The sequence below is a fragment of the Lepidochelys olivacea genome (assembly GCF_965140295.1).
Source record: "Lepidochelys olivacea isolate rLepOli2 genome assembly, chromosome: 2".
Classification (NCBI taxonomy): Eukaryota; Metazoa; Chordata; order Testudines; family Cheloniidae; genus Lepidochelys; species Lepidochelys olivacea.
The window spans coordinates 169920271-169944485 of NC_140412.1; the positions used below are offsets into that span (position 1 = coordinate 169920271).

General features: G+C 39.9%; 1 protein-coding gene across 6 annotated transcripts in view; it reads left to right on the forward strand.

The window, feature by feature from the left end:
* TNS3 (tensin 3) overlaps positions 1-24215 on the forward strand; it is a 343602-nt gene that overhangs the window by 103057 nt on the left and 216330 nt on the right. For all 6 annotated transcript variants that reach the window (XM_084621461.1, XM_084621462.1, XM_084621463.1 and 3 more), the window contains one exon: positions 13426-13463. In XM_084621461.1, coding sequence (XP_084477587.1) covers positions 13426-13463 — 38 coding nt within the window. The remainder of the gene's footprint in view (positions 1-13425; positions 13464-24215) is intronic.

A 24215-nucleotide genomic window follows, 5' to 3' on the forward strand; every position in this document is an offset into this window, starting at 1 on the left:
ATATGCTTCAGAGTAGGGTGACTAGATGTCCCAATTTTATAAGGACAGTCTCAATATTCATGGTTTTGTCTTATATAGGCACCTCTTACCCCTCCCACTTATCCTGATTTTTCACACTTGCTATCTGGTCACCCTACTTCAGAGAGAATGTACAGAACAGGACAGTTTTGTGTGATCCATCCACTGCTGTCCAATCTCAGCTTCTGGCAGTTGGAGATTTAGGAACGCCCAGAGTATGGTGGTGCATCCCTGATCGTCTTGCTACTAGTCACAGATGGACCAATCCTCCATGAGCTTACCTAATTCTTTTTTAACCCTATTTTGAATTCTAGTTTATGTCAAAATAAATCCTGCAGTGTATGACCTTCACAACAACACCTGGCAACAAGTTCCACAGGCTGACTGTGCATTGTGTGAAGAAGCACTTTCTTATGTTTGTTTTAAACTTGCTGTCTATTAATTTCAGTGGGCGATCCCTAGTTTATGTGTTATGTGAAAGGGTAAATAACACTTGCCTATTCACTTTCTCCACACCATTCACGATTTTATAGACTTCTATCATACCCCTCCCTCGGTTGTCTCTTTTCAAAGCTGAATAGTCCCAGTCTTTTAAACCTCTCCTCATATGGAAGCTGTCCCATGCCCCTAATCATTTTTGTTGCCCTTCTCTATACATTTTCCAATTCTAATATCTTTTTGGAGATCAGGCACCCAGAACTGCATTCAGTATTCAAGGTGTGGGTGTATCATCAATGTATAAAGTAGCATTGTGAAATTGTTTGTCTTTTTATCTATCCCTTTCCGAATGGTTCTTATCATTCTGTTGGCTTTTTTGACTGCTACTGCACACTGAGCAGATGTTTTCAGAGAACTATCCATGATGACACTAAGATCGCTTTCTTGAGTGGTAACAGCTAATTTAGGCACCATCATTTTGTATATTTAGTTGGGATTATGTTTTCCAATATGCATTACTTTGTATTTATCAACACTGAATTTCATCTGCCCTTTTGTTGCCCAGTCACCCAGTTTTGTGAGATCCCTTTGTAACTGTTTGCAGTCAGCTTTGGATTTAACTATTTTGAGTAATTTTGTATAATCTGCGAATTTTGCTGTCTCACTGTTTACCCCTTTTTCCAGAACATTTATGATATGTTGACCAGCCCAGGTCCCAATATGGATCCCTGAGGGGACTCCACTATTTACCTCTCTCCATTGTGAAAACTGACTGTTTATTTTATCCTTTGTTTCCTATCTTTTAATCTGTTACTGATCCATGAGAAGACCTTCTCTCATCCCATGACTGCTTACTTTACTTAAGATCCTTCGGTGGGGGACCTTGTCAAAGGCTTTCTGAAAGTCCAGGTACACTATCTCAACTGGATCACCATTGTCCATGTGCTTGTTGACTCCCTCAAAGAATTCTAATAGATTGATGAGGCATGATGTCTCTTTACAAAAGCCATGTTGACTGTTCCCCAACATATACATTTTCTCTCTGTGTCAGATAATCCTGTTCTTTACAATTTGCCTGGTACTAAAGTTAGGTTTACTGGTCTGTAATTGCCAGGATCACCTCTGGAGAATTAAAAAAAATCTGTTACATAGCTTTCCTCCAGTCATCTGGTACAAAGGATGATTTAAGTGATGGGTTACATACCATAGATAGTAGTTCTGCAGTTTAATATTTGAGTTCCTTCAGAACTCTTGGATGAATACAATCTGGTCCTGGTGACTTATTACTGTTTAATTTATCAGTTTGTTCCCAAACCTACTCTACTGACACCTTAGTCTGGGACAGTGCCTCAGATTTCTCACCTTCAAGAATGGCTCAGGTGTGGGGATTGCCCCCACATCCTATGCAGTGAAGACTGATGCAAAGAATTCATTTAGCTTCTCTGCAATGGCCTTGTCTTCCTTGAGTGTTTCTTTTGCACCTTGATTGTCCAGTGGCCCCACTGACTGTTTGGGAAGCTTCCTGCTTCTGATGTACTTAAAGAAAATTGCCGTTCATTTTTCTGTTTATAGCTAGTTGCTCTTCAAATTCTTTCTTGGCCTTAATAGTTAAGGCCTAGATCAGGGATTAGCAACCTTTGGCACATGGCCCATCAGGGAAATCTGCTGGCGGGCCAGGACGGTTTGTTTGCCTGCAGCATCCACAGGTTCAGCTGATCACAGCTCCCACTGGCCGTCGTTCACCATTCCAGGCCAATGAGGGCTGCGGGAAGTGTCATGGGCCGAGGGATGTGCTGGTTGCCGATTCCCGCAGCCCCCATTGGCCTGGAATGGCAAACCGTGGCCAGTGGGAGCTGCGATTGGCCGAACCTGCGGACGCTGTAGGTAAACAAATCATCCCAGCCCGCCAAGGGATTTCCCTGATGGGCCATGTGCCAAAGGCCTAGATGGTCCCCTTGCCAATCCCTGGCCTAGATGGTCCCCTTCAGCAACGCTCATGGAAAGAATCCTTTGTTTGTGATTCTTTCCCTACATCCTTCACAAAAGGGAAGATGAGAATCAGAAACTTCTGTGGCACTGAAGTGGAGTTGCCATTTGCCAGGTACCCCCTTGTGGCTAGAGGTGTTTCCACAGGGCCCTCCCTCTGCTCCCTCTCTTTGGGGACCTTTGGGAGTGTTGTATAGTCTTTCTCAGGGCTATCACCAGCCCTCCCCTGAAACTAGGTCAGTAGCCCAAAGTATAAGAACATAAGGATGGCCATACTGGATCAGACCAAAGGTCCATCTAGCCCAGTATCCTGTCTTCCAACAGAGGCCAATGCCATGTCCCCTAGAGGGAATGAACAGAACAGTTAATGATCAAGTGATCCATCCCCTGTCGCCCATTCCCAGCTTCTGGCAAACAGAGGCTAGGGGCACCATCCCTGCCCATCCTGGCTAACAGCCATTGATGGACCTATCCTCTATGAATTTATCTAGTTCTTTTTTGAACCCTGTTATAATCTTGGCCTTCACAACATCCTCTGGCAAGGAGTTCCATAGGTTGACTGTGCATTGTATGAAAAAATACTTCCTATTGTTTGTTTTAAATCTGATGCCTATTAATTTCATTTGGTGACTCCTAGTTCTTGTGTTATGGGAAGTAGTAAATAGCTCTTCCTTATGTACTTTCTCCATGCCACTCATGATTTTATAGACCTCTATCATACCCTCCCTTAGTCATCTTTTTTCCAGGCTGAAAAGTCCCAGTCTCATTAATCTCTCCTCATATGATGGATGCTCCATACCTCTAATAATTTTTGTTGCCCTTTTCTGAACCTTGTCCAATTCCAATATATCTTTTTGAAGATGGGGCAACCACATCTGCATGTAGTATTCAAGATGTGGGCGTTCCGTGGATTTATATAGAGGCAACGTGATATTTTCTGTCTTATTATCCATCACTTCCTTAATGATTCCCAACATTCTGTTCGCTTTTTTGACTGCTGCTGCACATTGCGTGGATGTTTTCAGAGAACTATCCACAATGACTCAAAGATCTTTTTTGAGAGGTGGTAGCTAATTTAGACCCCATCATTTTATATGTATAGTTGGGATTATGTTTTCCAATGTGCATTACTTTGCATTTATTAACATTGAATTTCATCCGCCATTTTGTTGCCCAGTCACCCAGTTTGGAGAGTAATTCAAAATCGTCCTCAGCGTCCCAGATGCAAGGTCCATCATAGTAAATCCCATCGTTCATACCCATCTCCATCTCTGTTGTTGTCCATGGAGACTTTATTCTGCTCATTAGAAGCATAACCTTCTTGCTCAGGTTTTCTTCCTCTGTCCGTGTGCACGCTGTTCTGAGAGGGAAGGCAGTGTATATATTCTCCTCCTCCTGAAAGCTTCCCCTGATTGGCTGGGAGAGAGGGGAGCCCTGCTCCACTCTACACTACAGAGCTCCTGATCCCGGGCCCTTAAAGTGACAGTGTCCAGAGATAGAATCATAGAATATCAGGGTTGGAAGGGACCTCAGGAGGTCATCTAGTCCAAACCCCTGCTCAAAGTAGGACCAATCCCCAACTAAATCATCCCAGCCAGGGCTTTGTCAAGCCTGACCTTAAAAACCTCTAAGGAAGGAGATTCCACCACCTCCCTAGGTAACCCATTCCAGTGCTTCACCACCCTCCTAGTGAAAAAGTTTTTCCTAATATCCAACCTAAACCTCTCCCACTGCAACCATTACTCCTCGCTCTGTCATCTGCTACCCCGGAGAACAGTCTAGATCCATCCTCTTTGGAACCCCCTTTCAGGTAGTTGAAAGCAGCTATCAAATCCCCCCTCATTCTTCTCTTCCGCCGACTAAATAATCCCAGTTCCCTCAGCCTCTCCTCATAAGTCATGTGCTCCAGCCCCCTCATCATTTTTGTTGCCCTTCACTGGACTCTTTTCCAAATTTTCCATATCCTTATTGTAGTGTGGGGCCCAAAACTGGATGCAGTACTCCAGATGAAGCTTCATCAATGCCAAATAGAGGGGAACAATCACGTCCCTCGATCTGCTGGCAATGCTCCTACTTATACAGCCCAAAATGCTGTTAGCCTTCTTGGCAACAAGAGATCTTCCCATGCCACTGCCAACTCCTCTCTCTTCCAGTTTCAGCCATTTTCTGACACCAATATCCTGTGCTTGCATCAACATTCTTGGAATGGGCTCTTGTGGGCCCTCCCCTTAGGCTTAATGGGCCAGTACACCCTGTTACAGGCACCATCATACCCCCATCTCTCTGGACTCCACAGATGGTACTCTGCACATCTAGGATCCGTCCAGATGGATGGGGTGGAGACTGAGTGGGTCAGGAGAGTTCTCTGCCATTTTGACTTTACAGATTATACCCATGTGACAGCAAGGCATCTTTCCATGCCTAGAGTACTAGACCATTGTGATATCAAAAATAACTCAGAGACTGCACAAATTCTCGATCACTTGGCCCACTTGCCACCCACATGCCCACAACAACATGACCAACACACACAGTAATCCCAAACATGTCTAGCCCCCTCAGAACAGCACACCCCTTTCATGTGCCAGTCACAACTCCACCCAGCTCTCCCAGTACACACAGTAACACAACTAGTATACACAGTACCACTAAACACATACACACAGCCCGTCACAGCAACACACAGCTCTCATTTGCCACACACACAGAGCAAGAAAAATCTACCAGCACAACACACACACACACTCATGCTTACCCTCGCTCATACTTACCATAAAACCATAAACTGTCACATTGACTTTACGAATTACACCTATTTGACACATGGGCTTTCAGCTTCTCGTGTATTGTAAATGACCAAGTTTTTGTTTAATAAGATTTATTGTTACATGTTTTTTTCATGACTTTTCTGAACTTTTATCATAAAGGTTTATAGTGACTAAGCCTCATCGCACAGTCCTATGTGTGGCAACACCCCGGTTCGCTTCCACGAAACACTTACCTGAACTGGGCCAAAACAAATGTGATTGTATAGATTTGATTCTCAGAGCTATTGTTTCGGAGATTTTTGGAAGTATAGTAACTAGGCTAAATATGGCATGCCGTATACTTCAGTGTCAGCCAGCTAGAGACAATTGTTCTTGGAACTGATGCCAGAATTCTTAAACACAAATTTGGAAAGGCCTGTATTTGACAACAGAGCTGATGTGTGGAATGCAGACCTTCAGCTGTTGAGCTGAGGAACCAAAGCAGTCTTGCTGAGTGTGACATTGATTAAATCTGCTGGACTGCTTCAAACAGATTCATTCCTGCTGACAGTTATCAACTGCGATAATACAAGGAAACAGACGGACCATAGTCTAGAGACGAGTTGGCTGGTATATCACCTGTAATTGGTTCTGAAGAATGTCACGGTTTGGTAAAAACTGCTCGTTGAGTTCTTTTCACTGTAAGTCATGTAATATTTTTTACTGTAAATCACGGTCATTTTTGTTTCCTTAACAGCTGATATGCTACGAATATGTTGTATTTGTTAAACATTTTTTTTTACATTTTCATGTTTGTCAGACTGAAAAACAAAAGGCCCCTTTACTGTGAGGCATTATTGGCTTTTTGCCACTGAAGTGGTCTAAAAAAGATACCCTCTAGGATTAAGTGGTTACTATCAAGTTAATGAAAAGTCGAGAGATGATTCATGTAACCTGATTGTCTATTTTCTGAGGTATTCATTCTCTTGAAAAGTACTATACATGTCATCTAGAACTGTGTTGCATATCTTGCTATACAGATACTCAGAAGGTGTAAGCATCAAGGAAGGGGGAATTCTAGAGGGTGCTGCAAAAGGAGACTCACTAAGCATGATGGGATGAAATTAAGAAAAGGCTCATTTAGGATAATATTGGGAAAGTGAAAACTTCTTTTGGCTTGGGTTAGTCTCCGAAGGGCAGTGGTAGAACCCACTATTGTTTATGGTGTTTATAGCCAGACTAGACAAAACACTGGAATTGTATCGTAAGGAACAATCTTGCCTTGTCTGGGAGATGGACTGGATAATGTTACAGATGAGACAGACCTCATCATGTGACTCTGCCAGAGCAGCAGCCTCAGCAGTGGAGGAGGAAGGTTTCCTCGCTGTCCCTGGCTTCTCCTACAGGTGCCAGGTCACAAAGTAACTGATTGGAGGCAGCGTGTCTTGGCAGCACCTCATCACTCTGCACTTCACATAGCCACCTACAACAAGGCTTTAAAAACTCCAGCTCTCCCAGAAGTTTCTGCAGAGTTGCAGGAGCAAAAGAGGCAACTTTGCAATTAAGAAACACTCCCTCCTGTTTCAGAGCTTGCATTTATCCAAATCAGCACTTTGGATTCTGCCAGCTACAGTTTTTGTACGCTGTGTGAATACTAAATCATGTCCACCTGTTCTACCTCCTGGCCTTGAGAGAGACCCTTTCTCTACTCCCTCCCATTCCCCATGCTTACGCTTTGTGTTCCATTCCTTTTTCCTTCTCATCACTAGCCCCCACTCCTAATGTTCCATGGCCCTTTACCCCCATAACAACAACAGAAAACTAAGAAGAAGAAAAAAAATCTTTGTTTTCTGTTCTTTCCTTCTTTCTTTTTTTTAGTTGAAAAATCACATAATTTTTTTAAAAAGGAAAAATTTTCAAGAAAATTGTTCATTTTGGATAACGGCCATTTTTCATTGTAATGCATTTTGAACAAAATATTTTGACCAGCTCTATAACTATTTTTTTAAATCTTGAGTCTTGGGTTTATTTTTTATGGTCTTCTTAAAATAGCAATTTAAATGTTGGTGTGAGGCACTTTCTGGGGATTGATAACTGGCTGTGGGTTTACGGTTCAAGGTGCAGTTTCTCCCAGCCATTTGCTAATTCCCAGGAAATGTTCCATGTGTGGAGCCTTATTTGTTTTGTTTTTTTTTAATACCTGCTCCAGCAAGTTTGGTCAGCCCTGCAGTGCTGGCAAAATGTTTGTGTTTTAGCAGAATACTTCCCCAGTGTATGAAATACTAATCTGTACAAGAGGCACTGTCAGCAGTGTCAGAGAAATGCATAATCTGGTTATGTGGCCAAGTGGTTAGCACACACAGCAGGTCCTATTCTAATCTCTTCTATTTATTCTTCTTGTGCAAGTCCCTAAGTATCTTTGTGCTTCAGTTTACCCATCTGTAAAATGCAGGTTATGGTTACCATATTACTTCACAAGGACGTAACTGTTTTGGGTTCCTTGAATGAGGATTGCTATAGAAGTGTAGATGGTAGTTATTGTTCTTAGAGAGCCCCTAAACCACAAAATCCAGATCCGAATTTTGCATATTCCCGACTTTATGTGTGTGGATTAAAAGTTTTTAGTCCCCAATGGAGTTAAATTCCAATAATAGATCTGTTTTGGAAATCTGGACCCTCAAGGGCTATGGGGTGTTTATATCTGCACTTCTGCTGTGGGACATATGTGTGCTATTATTACTGGATGTTTCTGATGTGCCATTTAGCACTGACGTGTGCAACAGACATTTTGACTTTCATCCCAGAATGAAACAGAAAGCCTCCTTTCTACCTCAGAACACAAAGGAATGCTTGTTTTGCTCGCAGCATCTGGACAGAGACAGTGATCTCATTCCCAGTGTGTTTATTTTTATCTAGCTTTATTATTATTATTAGTGATAGTATACAGTGAGTAAGAGAAAGTAATGAATTACCTTGGGTCTACTACTTAGCAGTACTGCAGTTCAGGTGTGAAGGAGAGCATTTTTGGACTCTGCGGAAAATGAAACTGTCAGGGAAGCTAGACTAAAACAGCTTTACTGTATTGTACGTGTACAGTCCCCATATTTTACCAATAAAATACCTGAAAAAGGAATCGAATGCATTTGAACTAAAAGGCTCCACTTGATTTGTAACATTTGCAAGTTACTTTGGATTGTTTATTCCCTGTTCTTAGTAAATCACGTACTAGTCGAGATAACAGTGATTTATCATGAAGTCTTGACCTGTGTTCTGTGCAGAGTTGGAATGTTACTGGAGTGATTCAGTTTGATGCAATGTTTGTCATAAGCATTTCTGATAGTGATGATGCAAGGCTCAGTCCTGCAGTCTTTACTCAAACTAAACTCCCAATTCACTTAAGTGGATGTTTATCCTTAGGCTTGGCAGAATTGTGTTTTTAGTTTATGTTTTAATTTTGACAGATAATATCAGTGTTTATATTTAAGCATTTTTCTTGATGTTTATCTGTTTAATTTTTCACAGTTGTGGGAAATTGTGGAGGGACAGATGGTGGGAGGGGAACAATTATTTAATGACAGTAGACATTGAGATTCAAAAAGTTCAAAAATAAACTGTCAACATTGTATATCAAGACTTTAGCTTTAAATCAAGCTCTAATAAGTTCTCAAGCAGCATTTTTCTTACTTTGCCTAACTGTAAATTTTGATGATCATCAATGGAAATATTTGTTACTGGTTTGTGCATGGTGACATTGACATTTATCGATAAAAATCGAATCCTTCCAAACCTATTTATCTTGCACAAGAACTGCAGGTTGTGCCCACAGCCATATATATTGCATGCTATGTAACCTTTGTAATTCGGTAGCACATGAACCAGCTGTGAAACAATTGCAATCATCCTAGAATGAAATATAATTTCATGCTTTACATTTCAAAATACCTTCAACCACTCGGGCTTATTCACAAGCAAAGCAGACAAATAGGCCTTTCTTTGTAACAGCAGGGTTTCCCAGTAGCTTTGTTTCCTTACTGTTTAGTGTTTGGAATTGTCATTTAATGATTGCAGCCTTGCAGAGCCAGGGTATTGTTTGTATAACTGAGCCATATTTTATACTTTTCTTACAGGAGATCTTCAAATGGATTTTTAAAAAAGGACTAGATAATTTTGGAGGGGGGAGTATGACTTTTAACCCCTTATAGTATCAATGCCAATCAAAAGACTCCAAAATTTTAATTCTCACAAATATTTATTCCTCGTACATGGAATTCAAGCTAATCGGTATAGTCGTCCCCAGTGTTAGCAGGCAAGAAAATCAAGTTTCCACTTGTCAAAATTCATCCTCCAGTTGTTTTAGGACTGAATAATTTTTAATTACTCATATCATTGTTTGCTCCCAGACAAGTGTTGCTGGTAGTCAGGACTGTATATTTCTATGACCTCTACCAGGAGAATAAGAGGTCTCACCTCTTGGGAATGAAGACTTGAGAATCAAGGGCACTCGACACCTGACAAGATCAGATAAGATAACAGATAATTAAGCCTCATCCTACTGAATTTTGATTGATTGATTTATGGCCTTGATGACCATTTCATGTTGAGGGCATCCTGACATAGAATTAGAAGGTTAGGACTACCAGTTAAGATTTGGCGCTGTATTCCAAACTGATGGAAAATAGAAGAGCAAGTGAAAACTGGAGAACCTCACCGGATTGCACCTTATTAATGCCCATTTGTGATCAGAAACCTTTGATGCTCAATTTAGGAAGTTTGTTTTTATACTACTGTGAAGGTAGGGGCAGGAGACACTAAGTAATTGGGTATGGACTGCAGAAAACTGTAATACTCCGGGTGTATTACTCGTTCTGGCTGGATTTGCTGGGAAAGCAACATTAGTTTCAGCCGCAGAGTTGAGAATGTAAGACTCTTGAACATTGACTTACTCTGTCTTGACAGTTATTGCAAATGGAACTGTGAGGTATTCAACAACATATTTAATTTACAAAGATATTCTTTTTTAAAAAATTCAGTTGCAGCTTCTCAAAGACTCTCCTTAAACAAAAGGCTGGACATAAAATGAAAATAAATCAAAACTGAACAGTAAATGAAAAGGTACACACAATGCAAACATCATAGAATCATAGAATATCAGGGTTGGAAGGGACCTCAGGAGGTCATCTAGTCCAACCCCCTGCTCAAAGAAGGACTGATCCCCAATTAAATCATCCCAGCCAGGGCTTTGTCAAGCCTGACCTTAAAAACCTCTAAGGAAGGAGATTCCACCACCTCCCTAGGTAACCCATTCCAGTGCTTCACCACCCTCCTAGTGAAAAAGTTTTTCCTAATATCCAACCTAAACCTCCCCCACTGCAACTTGAGACCATTACTCCTCGTTCTATCATCTGCTACCCCGGAGAACAGTCTAGATCCATCCTCTTTGGAACCCGTTTCAGGTAGTTGAAAGCAGCTATCAAATCCCCCCTCATTCTTCTCTTCCGCAGACTAAACAATCCCAGTTCCCTCAGCCTCTCCTCATAAGTCATGTGTTGCAATCCCCTAATCATTTTTGTTGCCCTCCACTGGACTCTTTCCAATTTTTCCACATCTTTCTTGTAGTGTGGGGCCCAAAACTGGACACAGTACTCCAGATGAGGCCTCACCAATGTCGAATAGAGGAAAACGATCATGTCCCTCGATCTGCTGGCAATGCCCCTACGTATACATCCCAAAATGCCATTGGTCTTCTTGGCAACAATGGCACACTGTTGACTCATATCCAACTTCTCATCCACTGTAACCCGTAGGTCCTTTTCTGCAGAACTGCTGCCTAGCCATTCGGTCCCTAGTCTGCAGCAGTGCATGGGATTATTCCATCCTAAATGCAGGACTCTGCACTTGTCCTTGTTGAACCTCATCAGATATCTTTTGGCCCAATTCTCTAATTTGTCTAGGTCCCTCTGTATCCTATCCCTACCCTCCAGCGTATCGACCTCTCCTCCTAGTTTAGTGTCATCTGCAAACTTGCTGAGGGTGCAATCCACACCATCCTCCAGATCATTAATGAAGATATTGAACAAAACCGGCCCGAGGACCAACCCTTGGGGCACTCCACTTGATACCGGCTGCCAACTAGACATGGAGCCATTGATCACTACCTGTTGAGCCCGACAATCGAGCCAGCTTTCTATCCACCTTATAGTCCATTCATCCAGCCCATACTTCTTTAACTTGCTGGCAAGAATACTGTGGGAGACTATGTCAAAAGCTTTGCTAAAGTCAAGGAACAACACGTCCACTGCTTTACCCTCATCCACAGAGCCAGTTATCTCATCATAGAAGGCAATTATATTAGTCAGGCATGACTTGCTCTTGGTGAATCCATGCTGACTGTTCTTGATCACTTTCCTCTCCTCTAAGTGCTTCAGAATTGATTCCTTGAGGACCTGCTCCATGATTTTTCCAGGGACTGAGGTGAGGCTGACTGGCCTGTAGTTTCCAGGATCCTCCTTCTTTCCTTTTTTAAAGATGGGCACTACATTAGCCTTTTTCCAGTCGTCCGGGGCCTCCCCCGATCGCCATGAGTTTTCAAAGATAATGGACAATGGCTCTGCAATCACATCCACCAACTCCTTTAGCACTCTCGGATGCAGCGCATCCGGCCTCATGGACTTGTGCTCGTCCAGCTTTTCTAAATAGTCCCGAACTACTTCTTTCTCCACAGAGGGCTGGTCACCTCCTCCCTATGCTGTGCTGCCCAGTGCAGAAGTGTGGGAGCTGACCTTGTTTGTGAAGACAGAGGCAAAAAAAGCATTGAGTACATTAGCTTTTTCCACATCCTCTGTCACTAGGTTGCCTCCCTCATTCAGTAAGGGGCCCACACTTTCCTTGACTTTCTTCTTGTTGCTAACATACCTGAAGAAACCTTTCTTGTTACTTTTAACATCTCTTGCTAGCTAAAACTCCAGGTGTGATTTGACCTTCCTGATTTCACTCCTGCATGCCCGAGCAATATTTTTATACTCTTCCCTGGTCATTTGTCCAGTCTTCCACTTCTAGTAAACTTCTTTTTTGTGTTTAAAATCAGCAAGGATTTCACTGTTAAGCCAAGCTGGTCGCCTGCCATATTTACTATTCTTTCTATACATTGGGATGGTTTGTCCCTGTAACCTCAATAAGGATTCTTTTAAATACAGCCAGCTCTCCTGGACTCCTTTCCCCCTCATATTATTCTCCCAGGGGATCCTGCCCATCAGTTCCTTGAGGTTGTCAAAGTCTGTTTTTCTGAAGTCCAGGGTCTGTATTCTGCTGCTCTCCTTTCTTCCCTGTGTCAGGATCCTGAACTCGACCATCTCATGGTCACTGCCTCCCAGGTTCCCATCCACTTTTGCTTCCCCTACTAATTCTTCCTGGTTTGTGAGCAGCAGGTCAAGAAGATTTCAGGATATATCAGTGAATATTTCTGATTTCAATACTATGGCCTTTCAGTTATTTCAGTGTCTGTCTAGATGCTCTTCCAATTGTCCTTTAAGAAAAATAGTATTTTTATAAATCCCAAACCCACTGTTTTACTACCCAAGTCATCCTGATCTCATCTAGTCTAGTAATTTAATGAGCTGTAAACTTTAAATTCTTACTTGGATGCACTGTTCATAGTATTGTGCAAAGGACTTTCAGTTTTGGATTGTGAAACATATGATCTTACCCTGACTCTCAAGTGACCATGACTGGAAAGTTCTGACTCATTTTGTTCTCTAGACTTGCTGAAGTGACTCACAAATCTTTTAGTGCTTCAGACAATTTGTTAGAAGCAAATTAACATCATTATCCTTGCTGTTTATACCTACTATTTTCATAACATCTCTGGTGTGTGGAGAGCTGTAAAGGCAAGTATCAAGATGATTGGACCCTAACATTAAACCAAAAATATATTATTAAAATAAAAAGACAGAATACATTAAGAGTGCTAGGGGATTACTACAGTTAATGAATCTTTCAGGGCAGGCTGCATAGTTGCACATAAGGATAAACATGCTAAAACGTGGTTGCACTTTTGATACCTGGTTAGGGGTTTATTTGTTATTTGTTTATTGGTATTTTTATTGTAAAGAAATGAAGTACACCTCGCTATAGAAACTGGGGTTAATGGGCTGTGTGGTAGAAGGCAGCTTTAAAGAGATGTTGGGGGTGGAGGAATTACGAGTATTTTGCTTATGTATTTTCTTTGCTTTTATTTTAGTTTGCAAGTATGCCTGCCACAAGAAATGTGAAGCAAAGGTAAGCACCTTCCAGATATTCATTTCTCTGCTTGATAATAGTCTCCATTTATTTGAATTTTGGTAGACATTTAAGACTATATCAGCTAATCAAAATAAGAGGATTGCTTAACTAGATGCTCAGCTGTTAAGAAATAGTTAATCGTTTTCACTTCTGAAAATTCCTTCCTGTTATTTTGTCTTGTATTTGTTGCTTAACAGCTTGATCCCACACCACTGAAATCAGGATTTTTACCTTTGACCTCAATGGGAACAGAATAATGATCTCACTTCATACATCTCCATTTAATTTTAGATGAACTTACATACTATCTTATGGTAGCTTTAGTTTGATCAGAGAGAGATCTTATTAATAATTCTCCCAATGAAGCCAATGAGTATTTTGCCATTTACTTCAAGAGGGTACAGCATCTCATCCTTTATAGTCAAAGCAAGAGTGGTTTCAGTACCTTACTCCTCCCACAAGGGGGCATGGTTCAAGTAGAAAACTGCTTTCTAACTTGATTGATTATGAACTACTACACAGTTCCACAGCTAAGGAAGAAACATGCCCAATAAACCAGGTAAAGTCTGCTGTTCTGTATCAAAATGCAGAAGCGATGGGTGCTTTAGAAATGTCAAAGATAGAAATACAGATGAAAAGACAAATAAAAGTTCCATTGGCAACACAAAGATTTGAGTGTAGGAACAGTAGTGAAAGATATTAAGCCTTATTTCCCTCCCCCCACAAGTCAAGTGATAATATCCTGTTTCCATCACTGCCACTTAGTTTATCTCCAAATATATAATGTCACTAGCTTTAATTTCTTTTTCTGCTTTAATCCTGTGCTCATCTTGAAGAGGTTTTTTGGTTTTTTTTTTTTAATTATTTGATTAAACTAAATATATTCACCCACACTGATGTTTCCAAAGCCCACTGTGAGCTTTTTGTTTCTTTGTTAAATCTGGCACTAAAAGCAGTTGCTGAACGTCAACAGGACATCAAGGCAGCATAATCCAACATGGTTGTAAAAGGGCTGTTTTTCAGTAGTTAGGGATGGCAGGGGACTAATCTATGATGTGTTGGGACAATCTGAGTTTGGAGGGCAAAAATGGAAAAGAAAAAATGCACACCAAGGTGCCACGTGCTTACATGATCCTACGACGTCTTTGTGTGAGGAGCTAATTAATAATCAACACATTCACCCTTTGGGTTTTCATACAGAGAACACCTGTAAAGATCAAAAACATTATTATTATTTTATTATTACTATGATTGTGGTATAAGGATTTTATGTGTATATAATTATACCTTTGCTCAAAAGTGTTGCTTTAGAAATTTTGCTAAGGGCTAAAACCTGGCATACTGTAAAGTACTATTAAGGTTGTAAGAAACTGACATCTGGAAGGAAATTCACATTTAAGGATGACACTCAGAACTTTCCTTCCCCCCCTCTCCATTCTTAAGTACATAGCAGGAAAATTTAGATTAAAAACCAGGGTATTACACCATTCTATGTTATGTTCTGCTTTGAAGTTTGTAAGCAAGGATATTATTGAACATTTTAAAAGTGCTTCATTATTTAGACAGGTCAACATCAGTGACAGATGAAGTTGCCATTTACTGGTATTAATTTGGTTTAACAATACAGTTCTTAAATTTTAGAATTTTTTTTATTATTTCATTGCTGGAGGATTTATGTCATATTAATGCATATTAATGTCATATTATGTCATATTTATGTCATATTAATATTTCCTGAAGATTATTATTAATGAGAAGTGAATGAAACATCAAATATTTGACTTATTTCCCCTACGGCATGATTTTTAATATGAACTTCCATTTTGCACTTCTCCTTTGCTGCCCTTTTTTTCTTTTTTTTCAGTCTGGTTAGGTTACAGATTAAAATAATTCTGCAAATTGGCCCTGCTAAGACATTTTCACATTTGCAGAGATGTCCTGTAAAATTAATTGCCGTAAGGAAATACAAGACGTACTGAACCACCATTTAGCTAAGGAGGGCTGGGTTAAGTTAGTGCTTGGGGAGTAGACTTTCGGGTATTACAGTAAGTAGTAACAATGATTCAGTAGGTGGCACGTTCCCTTCCGAGTGCTGTGCTGCTGGAGGTGTCATCTTTCAAATAAAAATAGAAAACTGATGTTCTGAATATTCAATATTTTTCAGATTAATAGGGGAAGTTCTCAAAGGCATACATGGTAGTTAGGTGCCCAACTGTTGTTTGTGCCTTTGGAAATCTCTGCCAGTGTCGCATGTTATTCTACAAGAAGTGCAAAGTGTGATTCCTGCTGCTGTTATTTCAAATGAAATAGAAAAGTACAAAAAAATCAGTATTAATATAAGTCTGCAACTAAAATATTATAATTGAGCAACTACACTTTGTAACTTCAGAAGTAGTTGGATTTCAGTGGTGGATAAATGGATCCTTGTCTATACTCTCTGATCCTGCAGATCCTTCTTCCTGAAGACCTCTGTAGGGTTTCATTGACTTCAGTGGGACTCTGCATGAATGTAAGCGTTCACCCGTGAAGATATGATTGCATGATCAGGGTGCATGCCTGGGTGCCTGGGTTAAAATATATTATATAATGGTAATTGGCTTCATAAATGATTATCACAGCTGGATATGTAACTCCCTTGGTGCTACCTTAGCTCATATGTTTTGGGAGTACCCCTCTAACAAACTTCTTTTCAATAGAGAAACATACCACAAGATTTAAAACATCAGCAGTTAATCAGCTGTAAATTGCCTGGGAAAAGAGTGAAGGAGGGCAGACCCAGTTGTATTTTTGTTATGATTGAATCTGTTTTGAAGACAATAATGTTTGCGCACCCGAAGGGCCTGATCAAAAGCCCACTGAAGACAATGGAACCTGTGTGAAGTTACTGTTACAAGTGGCTCAAGCTACACAGCATCTTACTGAACCAAATCATGTTTGAAAAAAATTCACTTAAAAAACAACAGCACAAAGCATTCACCAGTAAATTAATGAAAATTTACATTGTGATGTTGTCAGAGAATTTCATTTCTTTAGTGGTATTTTTGGTATCTGAACAGTCAGAATCATCCCTTGAAGTGGAATAGATGCAGTTGTGCCATACAGTTCACATTTGCTCAGAAAGTAACTATCTGAGGAAAGGAGTAAGTGTCCAATCCTGATTCCACTTACATTACCAGCAGTTTTGATATTAGCTTCATTAGAAATAGGATCTGGCTCTATCATTTTACCAAGGGGAGAGTAAAGTATACGTGACAGGAAGGCACAGAAAATGCCTTGTTTTGGGAAACTAGACATTTTGGAATGGAATGTCTGGACTAATCTCTTAGATTGGGAGATCTCTCATTGAAGATCCATCTCCTGTTGAAGACTTTGTGCAGATCATCAGCTGGTATAACTTGTCATAACTCCATGGAAATCAATGGGGGTGATGACAGTTTACACCAGCTGAGGATCTGTCCCCTCTACCCATTACCCCCCTCCCCTCATAGACCAATGTCACTCTAAGTTGAGTTGCAATTTTTGCATGTTACAAAGTGTTGAATTTATGTGGGGCTTTAGTTTCACTATATCCAATTTAACTCTCAACAAGTTCCACGGTAGCTATAAAGTTATTAATTACACAACATTGAGAACAAAATAACAAATGCAAGTAAGCACTGAAATAAGCTTACTAGAACATAAAGGACCAACTGAAATAAATGACCCTGAAGCTGCAAAAGATGTAAGTGAGCTGTGATTAGATTATCGTAATTTTAGCCTACCACATTCAGGGCATCTTACCTCATTCTAAAATAGATATTGTAACACATGAAATGATACAGAATAAGGCAAGCACATGATGCTGATCCCAGTTCTAAAATGCCTGAGCTGTAAATGCCAAGCTAAAAAAATTCTTCTCTGTTTAATGTAGCAAAGAAAAACAAATGCAGGAGGGAGTTTAATGGTTGTCTGTATATAAAATCTTAAGTGATATATGCATATCTGTCAAGTTACTATTTTCAGTTCAGCTCTGAAGATAGGAGAGGAGGGCATTAATGGAAATTAAGTATCCACAAATTCAGAACAGATGTCAGGAAGCACTTTTTCATACAGAAAGCAGCAAATATGTGGATTGCTCTCCCAGACAAGTTTGTTAAGACAAAAAACAGTGTGGTTACTTAGGACTCAAGCAGTTTAATACTATCGTGGGGGGAAATGGAGCACCAAAAAGGACTCTTCCATGACTAGTCAAGTAGCTTGTTTTCAAAAATCCCATATGTTCCTGAAGTTACCCTTGTTGAAATCTATTATAACCTGTCTGTTTATGATAAAAAATTCTCTGCTATCTCTCCACAAATAGAACATCTTTCAACTGCAGATCTCAAAGTGAACACGGGCATGTGGGAACACTTGAATTTAGACATAATTCAGCTTAATTTGATAGGTCATATTGGTTCAGATCTTAGAGACCCTATAGAGTAAATGGTACACTTCTGATTGTCTCTTTATATGAGTCTGCACAAGTGACCCACAAGGTCTGTGCAGCTTGGCCAACAAAACACATGGAAACAAGAATGCCACTCTGTAGTACTCCTCAGGGACAGCAGTGCACACCAGTCACATAACCAGCAAGATGTGGGACTGGTTTACAAGAAAGAAGGTGGGTCAAGGGAAGATCAATCGACATGGCATGCTCTTGCCCTAGGATGCACGTTTGCACAAAAGTTCATGGTGCACGGGCATTAGGCAAGAAAAGCTTAAAGCTGCCTCAGGCACCTTTAACTCATGCAATAGAAGATGTGTCCCATGGAGCTTGTACTATTATTGAGCACATGTGCTGCAGCAGGTGAGATGGCTGCATGACATCTACTTGCATATCACTCTGGACATGCTGATTTTCCTTCTGCTGCCATTATTGTTCATTTGTGCTTTTCCCACTGCTCAGCTGGGTACTTGTGCTTTCCATCAAACTGTTTCTCTTTACCATTTTCCTTACTGCCAAGCAAGGAGGCTCTGGTGAAAATCCTATGCTGTCTTCGAAAATTTTTGAATGGGGTTTGAGGGATGAGTTGGCTGACAAACAATGGTGGCACCATTGCTGATCAGCCCAGGCACACATAAGTGTGAAGTTACTCATGGCTCACCTCATGTAGCAATTACCATTCAGTTGTGTCTGCAACAGGATGTTTTTAGGGTTAACCACAGCCTCCTAAGTTGCTATTTTAACCTATAGTTTAACACTATTATTTTTTAATGAGAATAGCTCCTGCTATTTATATACTTTTAGGTATTTTCATGAGGGTGGCTTATTTTTTGGGAGGGGGAGATGAGGGAAAGAATTAGCTCTGTGAAGAAGTATCCACTACTAATATACATATACTGTATATTAAAGCTGGCTCTATCAAAGTCCCTTTATTGTTTACACTCTGAAAGAGAGCCTCATACTCAGTTCTTTTGCAGAGAATGTATTCTGCTGCTTTTACTGTATACATCCTGTTTAATTAGGATAATTAGAATCTTGTATTGCCTCAGTCTGTACAGGTTTAACTTGGAAGTGGTTCCAGATGGCTATCTGTTCAGATATATATAGTGAATTAGTTTGCTGAAGATGCAGAAGCTAGACTCAGTAGTGCCCCAAAACTCTATTCCGGGTTTTTATCTTCATTTTCCCCTGTTTCTCTTCAGTGTTGTATTGTAGTGGGATCATTTCTTCTCTCTGGCAGAGATGTAGGAATATTTATCTGTCCCAGTGAGGCCGGGAGCCTTTCACCCAACCCTCCATTCTGGGACACCATTTTCTTTTCTCCTCCTTTCTCCCTCACATTCTCACTTGTGCATATATGTGGTACAGAGCTGCAGATACTTGAAAGGCCTCATCTAGTAGCACTGACTAGATAACCCTGTACCCTTTGGAGACTGAGAATCTGTTTTCCAACTTCTGTTGTCCTATAAGTGTTTGGTCCTGATTCACTTAAGCATGTGTTTAAATCTCATTTAAATGAATGGGACTTAAGTACTTGCATAAAGTTAAGCTAATGCTCAAGTGACCTGCTGAATCTGGGTCTCAGTAGTGTGTACTATGGCCAACTTTCAGGTGAACACCTGAACTCTCTTGGAAAGCCACGCCTATGTCCTTCACTGAAAGCTGGAAGATTTGTGTTTTGACTTAGTCCAAAAGACCTTTTCATTTTTGGTTCTTTGCCAGTTCCACATTATGTTTCAGTGACACAAACATTATACAAGTGCAGATGGTTTTATAGCTTCTCAAATACTTTGTAGTAGATTAGTCTATTTTAATTGTACAGAGGTTCAACTGTACGTGCCTTCCCTTTTTTCTTCATGTAGGAAGCCATCTACACATCTCAGTGGAGTGCAGATTAAATCAAAGCTCTGGGATTTGTTATTAATGACCTAAACTCCTTGTTCAGACTAATTTCCTGAGCTGTAGCAAGCCACTTTGCCATAGCCACAGCCAGACCAAACAATGTATTACTTCCAAAACTTTTGGTTTATTTTTCCTTTCCTTTCCAGAAATGTTAAATCTATACTTGAGTCTACTGACTCCTTCTGAAAAAGGCCATCAAAAAATCATAAAAGCTAAACATTCAGAATCCCACTTGACACACTCTCGTTCACTCTTGTCATTTTTGTCAAAGGCCGCATTTTTCTAATAGTTTTTTTCAGGGTTATTTATTTCGGAAAACATCATTCTTCCTTTGACCCTTCCTTCCCTTTTTCACCGTTTATGCTGGTGACTAAAGGGAGTTGGAAGAAGGCCTTGTTTTCTGCCCCTGATCCCTAGGGACCTTATGTTCTGTTTTCACTTGATAAACCCTTTAATGACCCAGGAAAGATACAGGGTTTTTTTGTTTGTTGGGGGGTGGGGGAGCTTGAGAGAGGGAGAGAAATTAACGGAAATGGAAATAGACAAACAGAAAATAATATGTAGCATGAATTAAAATAAAACCAGCACAAACAACAAAATGCAGGGAAAAGAAAGCAGTACAAATAGTAAAATAAACAAAGATTTCTGGTTGGGTATTACACCCTGCTGTACCCCAGAATAGCAATCCAAAAAACTTACCTTCCCCCCCCCCCAAAAAAAAAAAAGACAGAGAAAAGAAAAATGATGGAAGACATGCAGTTATGTTGTCAACCAAAACATGTAATAACCATGAACTGGTTAGGTCAGCAGCAGTGTTCATAAAACGTGATAATAGTCCGAATGGCAGATATATAGCAGTGGGCCCTGAGTAGTTGCTCACACCAAGCGCTGTGTACTCACATATGCACATGCAGCCTTGAACAGGAACACTGAGTCCAGGGAGCAGGAACCAGGAAACAAAACAGGAACAGGGAGGAGGAAGGCAACATGCATACCAGTCATGATGTTGTGTTGGGTCTGCTATTGTAAATTTAAATTGCTTTACTATTGCAAATAAAGAATTGCACAAGATAAAGCTAGAAGAATATGAATGGGTTTTTTCTAAAGAGTGTGAGTGATTTAGGAGTACAAATCCCATTGATTGTCATTGACTTTCAAAGGGATTTGTGATCCTAAACCACTTAGGTAGGGGGGCTTGTGGTAAGTTATTGCCTGGCACTTTTTGGAGCCAGATGGAAAGACCCTGCTTTGCTGCTTGTGCAGGAATGAGGTGGCTCCTGATTCTCTCTTTTCCCCTACCATCCTTGTCAGAGCACCTGAGCAAAACAGAGCAGGATTTATCCCTTAGATTATCTTCATGAAATTACATAAAAATACCAAAGTAACCTTAAATATAATAGTTCGTAGCAAGTGGCTTGTAGATCATCTCTCTCTCTCTCTGTAGTGTATTTATGCACATACACAAATACTGGAACTCTCTTATAGTGAAGTCATTTTTTCATAATGACTTCTCTCTAAACAAAAGTTTGCTATAATGACTATAATTCACTGTACCCACCATAGCCACTATAATTCTTGGAAAGAGTTTGGAATCATCAATTTATCTTAACCATAAACAATTAACTGTCAGCATGTTCCACAGCATAATTTGCACAGACTAGGTAACTATCAAGAATACACTGGCTTCTTACTGTTCTAATATTAACATTAGTTTCATTTAACTTGTGGTTGTTGGTGTATTTGCAGGTCTTTTCTCCCAACTAAAAAAAAAGTATAAATAGAAATATGTTGTATACAAGTATCATACTTTTTGTCCTCTTTTGCCTTCAGAAATATGAATCTGTATTTATTTTCCTTCATACCATTAAGCCTCTTGTTTCAAGCCACTGTTTGGATTAAATCCTGCTCTCAGATGTACATGTTTGGCTCCCATGTTTGGCTACATATTTGACTTCAATAGAACCTTTGCGTATGCAATTATCTTCTCCTCATAGACTTTGTCCTTTATCTCTGCTCTGTGCTTATAGTTGTTTTGCATTTTCATGAATTTCTGCAAACAGAAAGTAGTCCGTTTTCAGCTCTATCGGACGCTATCTATCCCAGGTAACATATTACCTAGCTATGGTATATTATATATCCTAGGGGACTATAATACGTATTTGCTCATTGGTGAAGCACACAAAGCAGCACCTCTCTAGCCTTCAATTATTGTTGTGATGAAGCGTTCTTTTACTTTGGCGATATTGAAGAGGATTGGAAAAATAAATCAAGCTGAATCCATCTCTTGTTAGTATATTAGGTTACCTGAGGAAGGAAAAGTTTAGGGAAAAAGTTCTTAACAGTAGGTACAATGGAGCTGTGGACTAGACTGCCAAAAGAGAGGTGGCTCAGGCACCTTACACTTCAGATATTCAAGAAGAGATAAGATCAGATCTAATGGTATCATGGCCTGGGTTTCAGAGATGATCCTAAATTCACTGGCTAGATGGATACCGTTGGAAGATTATATTAGTTTTGTCTATGTTCAGATTGTTTTAGGTGACCTGGGAAACCACATCCATTTTGCTTGCATTTATCACATGTAGTCTTCTGGAATTGTATGCTTGTAAGCCGTGGCAGAATTTGGCCCAGTATGTTCCTATGGGCACTACATTATTTGGAAATGGAAATAAGTATGGTGTCTTGAATGACACTGTGTCAATAAGTTTTGACTTTTTAATAGTGAATGCAGGGTACGTTTTCCCTTTTTATCTGTGTACTGCTCCTGTCAATGTGAATGGCAGTCATAGTATGTATGTGGGCAAAGGAGAGGATAGTTGGATGTTTAAACAAGTATAAAAGCAGGATAGAAACTGGTATAGAAGCTTTTATGCTCAAATGACACCATATGTTGCTTCTCAGAAAGAAGACCACTACTCTAATGACAATAGAGTCAGATGCCAGTTTTAACTAAAAGCTTTCTACTTTGTTTCACATTTATATTTAGTAGCATTTCACCATTGAGACTTCTTCCTGCGTCAAATTTCAGGCAATGATGCTGAGCACAACAAAGATGTTTCTTTTCTGGAAGAGACATTTTAAAACCTCAGTAACTGGAACCTGAAGATTCAAACTAGACACTCCTGCTTTCAGTATACCCTCACAGGGTTTGAACAGTCATTAATTTATTATTGTTTTAAAATAACTTTTCTTTAAGAGCTGGTTACACTGAAAGTCAATTTGGTTTAGCTTCACCTGAAACATAAAGATGGTCAGTGTTTACATGTATTCCTGTACGCTATTGTTATAAGGTCAGATTAAAGCGATTAACAGCAGAATTGTGTGAAACATGGAGGTTTTGCTTCTCACAGATTTGTGTGACATTTTCCTTTGTTTTCAATACTCTCATGGGTTCAGCCCCTTTTGTCGCCTATGCTACAGTTTTTAGGTTTGGGATTAGAATATGAATCCAAGACTCAGATGAAGGCTTGCCCAAAACTGTTAAGTGAAAGCCACATGAAACTCTGACTTTTGAATGGTCTCAACAGGAATCCATCAACCAGAACAAATTCAATGAGGTTTGCAAACTTTAAGAGCTTTTACCCTGTGGTTTAGAGTTTATTACCAAATATAGAACCAGGTTAGTATTGCATGGTTTTGGGATTGAGTGAGAAATTATGCTTATTTCCTATCATCCTCAAAGGATTACAAAATTTTACTCCATTTGAAAATGGCCTTTGGATTTTGCAGGGCTGCCCACAGAAGTGATTCTGCAAGGCAATATTAGATTCTACTGTCTGCAAAATGTTTTGTCCTCCATTAGATTTAATGTCATTCTAATGAACTGTTCCGACTGAACACAAACTGTCCGGAATAGAGTGACATAATGATTTGAAATTGCTTTCTATGGGCATAAAGACGGCATTGTTAAATGAGCAGATATGCCATGCTGGGGTTGTACATTGAATGGTTGGTTGCTGTGCTTTCCTCAGATTGAAAAAAACATTTTAAAGCTGTTTATTTTTGTTAAATCAAAAATAATTTTTAATCTTACTTTTTAAGACAGTAGATGTCTGTTTTGTGTAAAGGCCCAACTGGTAATTGTACGATTTCTAGGCTTTTTATCAGCAAAATGACACCACCTTCCTAAATCCCATAGCTGGGGAGTAAAAGGTCTTATCTGCATTGTTTTTTTTCTTCCTGTAAATTCAAGTGTACAGATTACTTTTCTCCAACATGAAGGATCTGCCATCAACACCTACACGTTTACACTGTCTGAAAACTGCTTTGTTTTTGGTGAATTTGAGGATTGTTGAATTAAGTGATTGTTCCAGGCAACAAACACATTGACCCTGCTGTTTTCTGCCCTACACTAATCCACTCTGTATAGACATGGGAGACCTAAC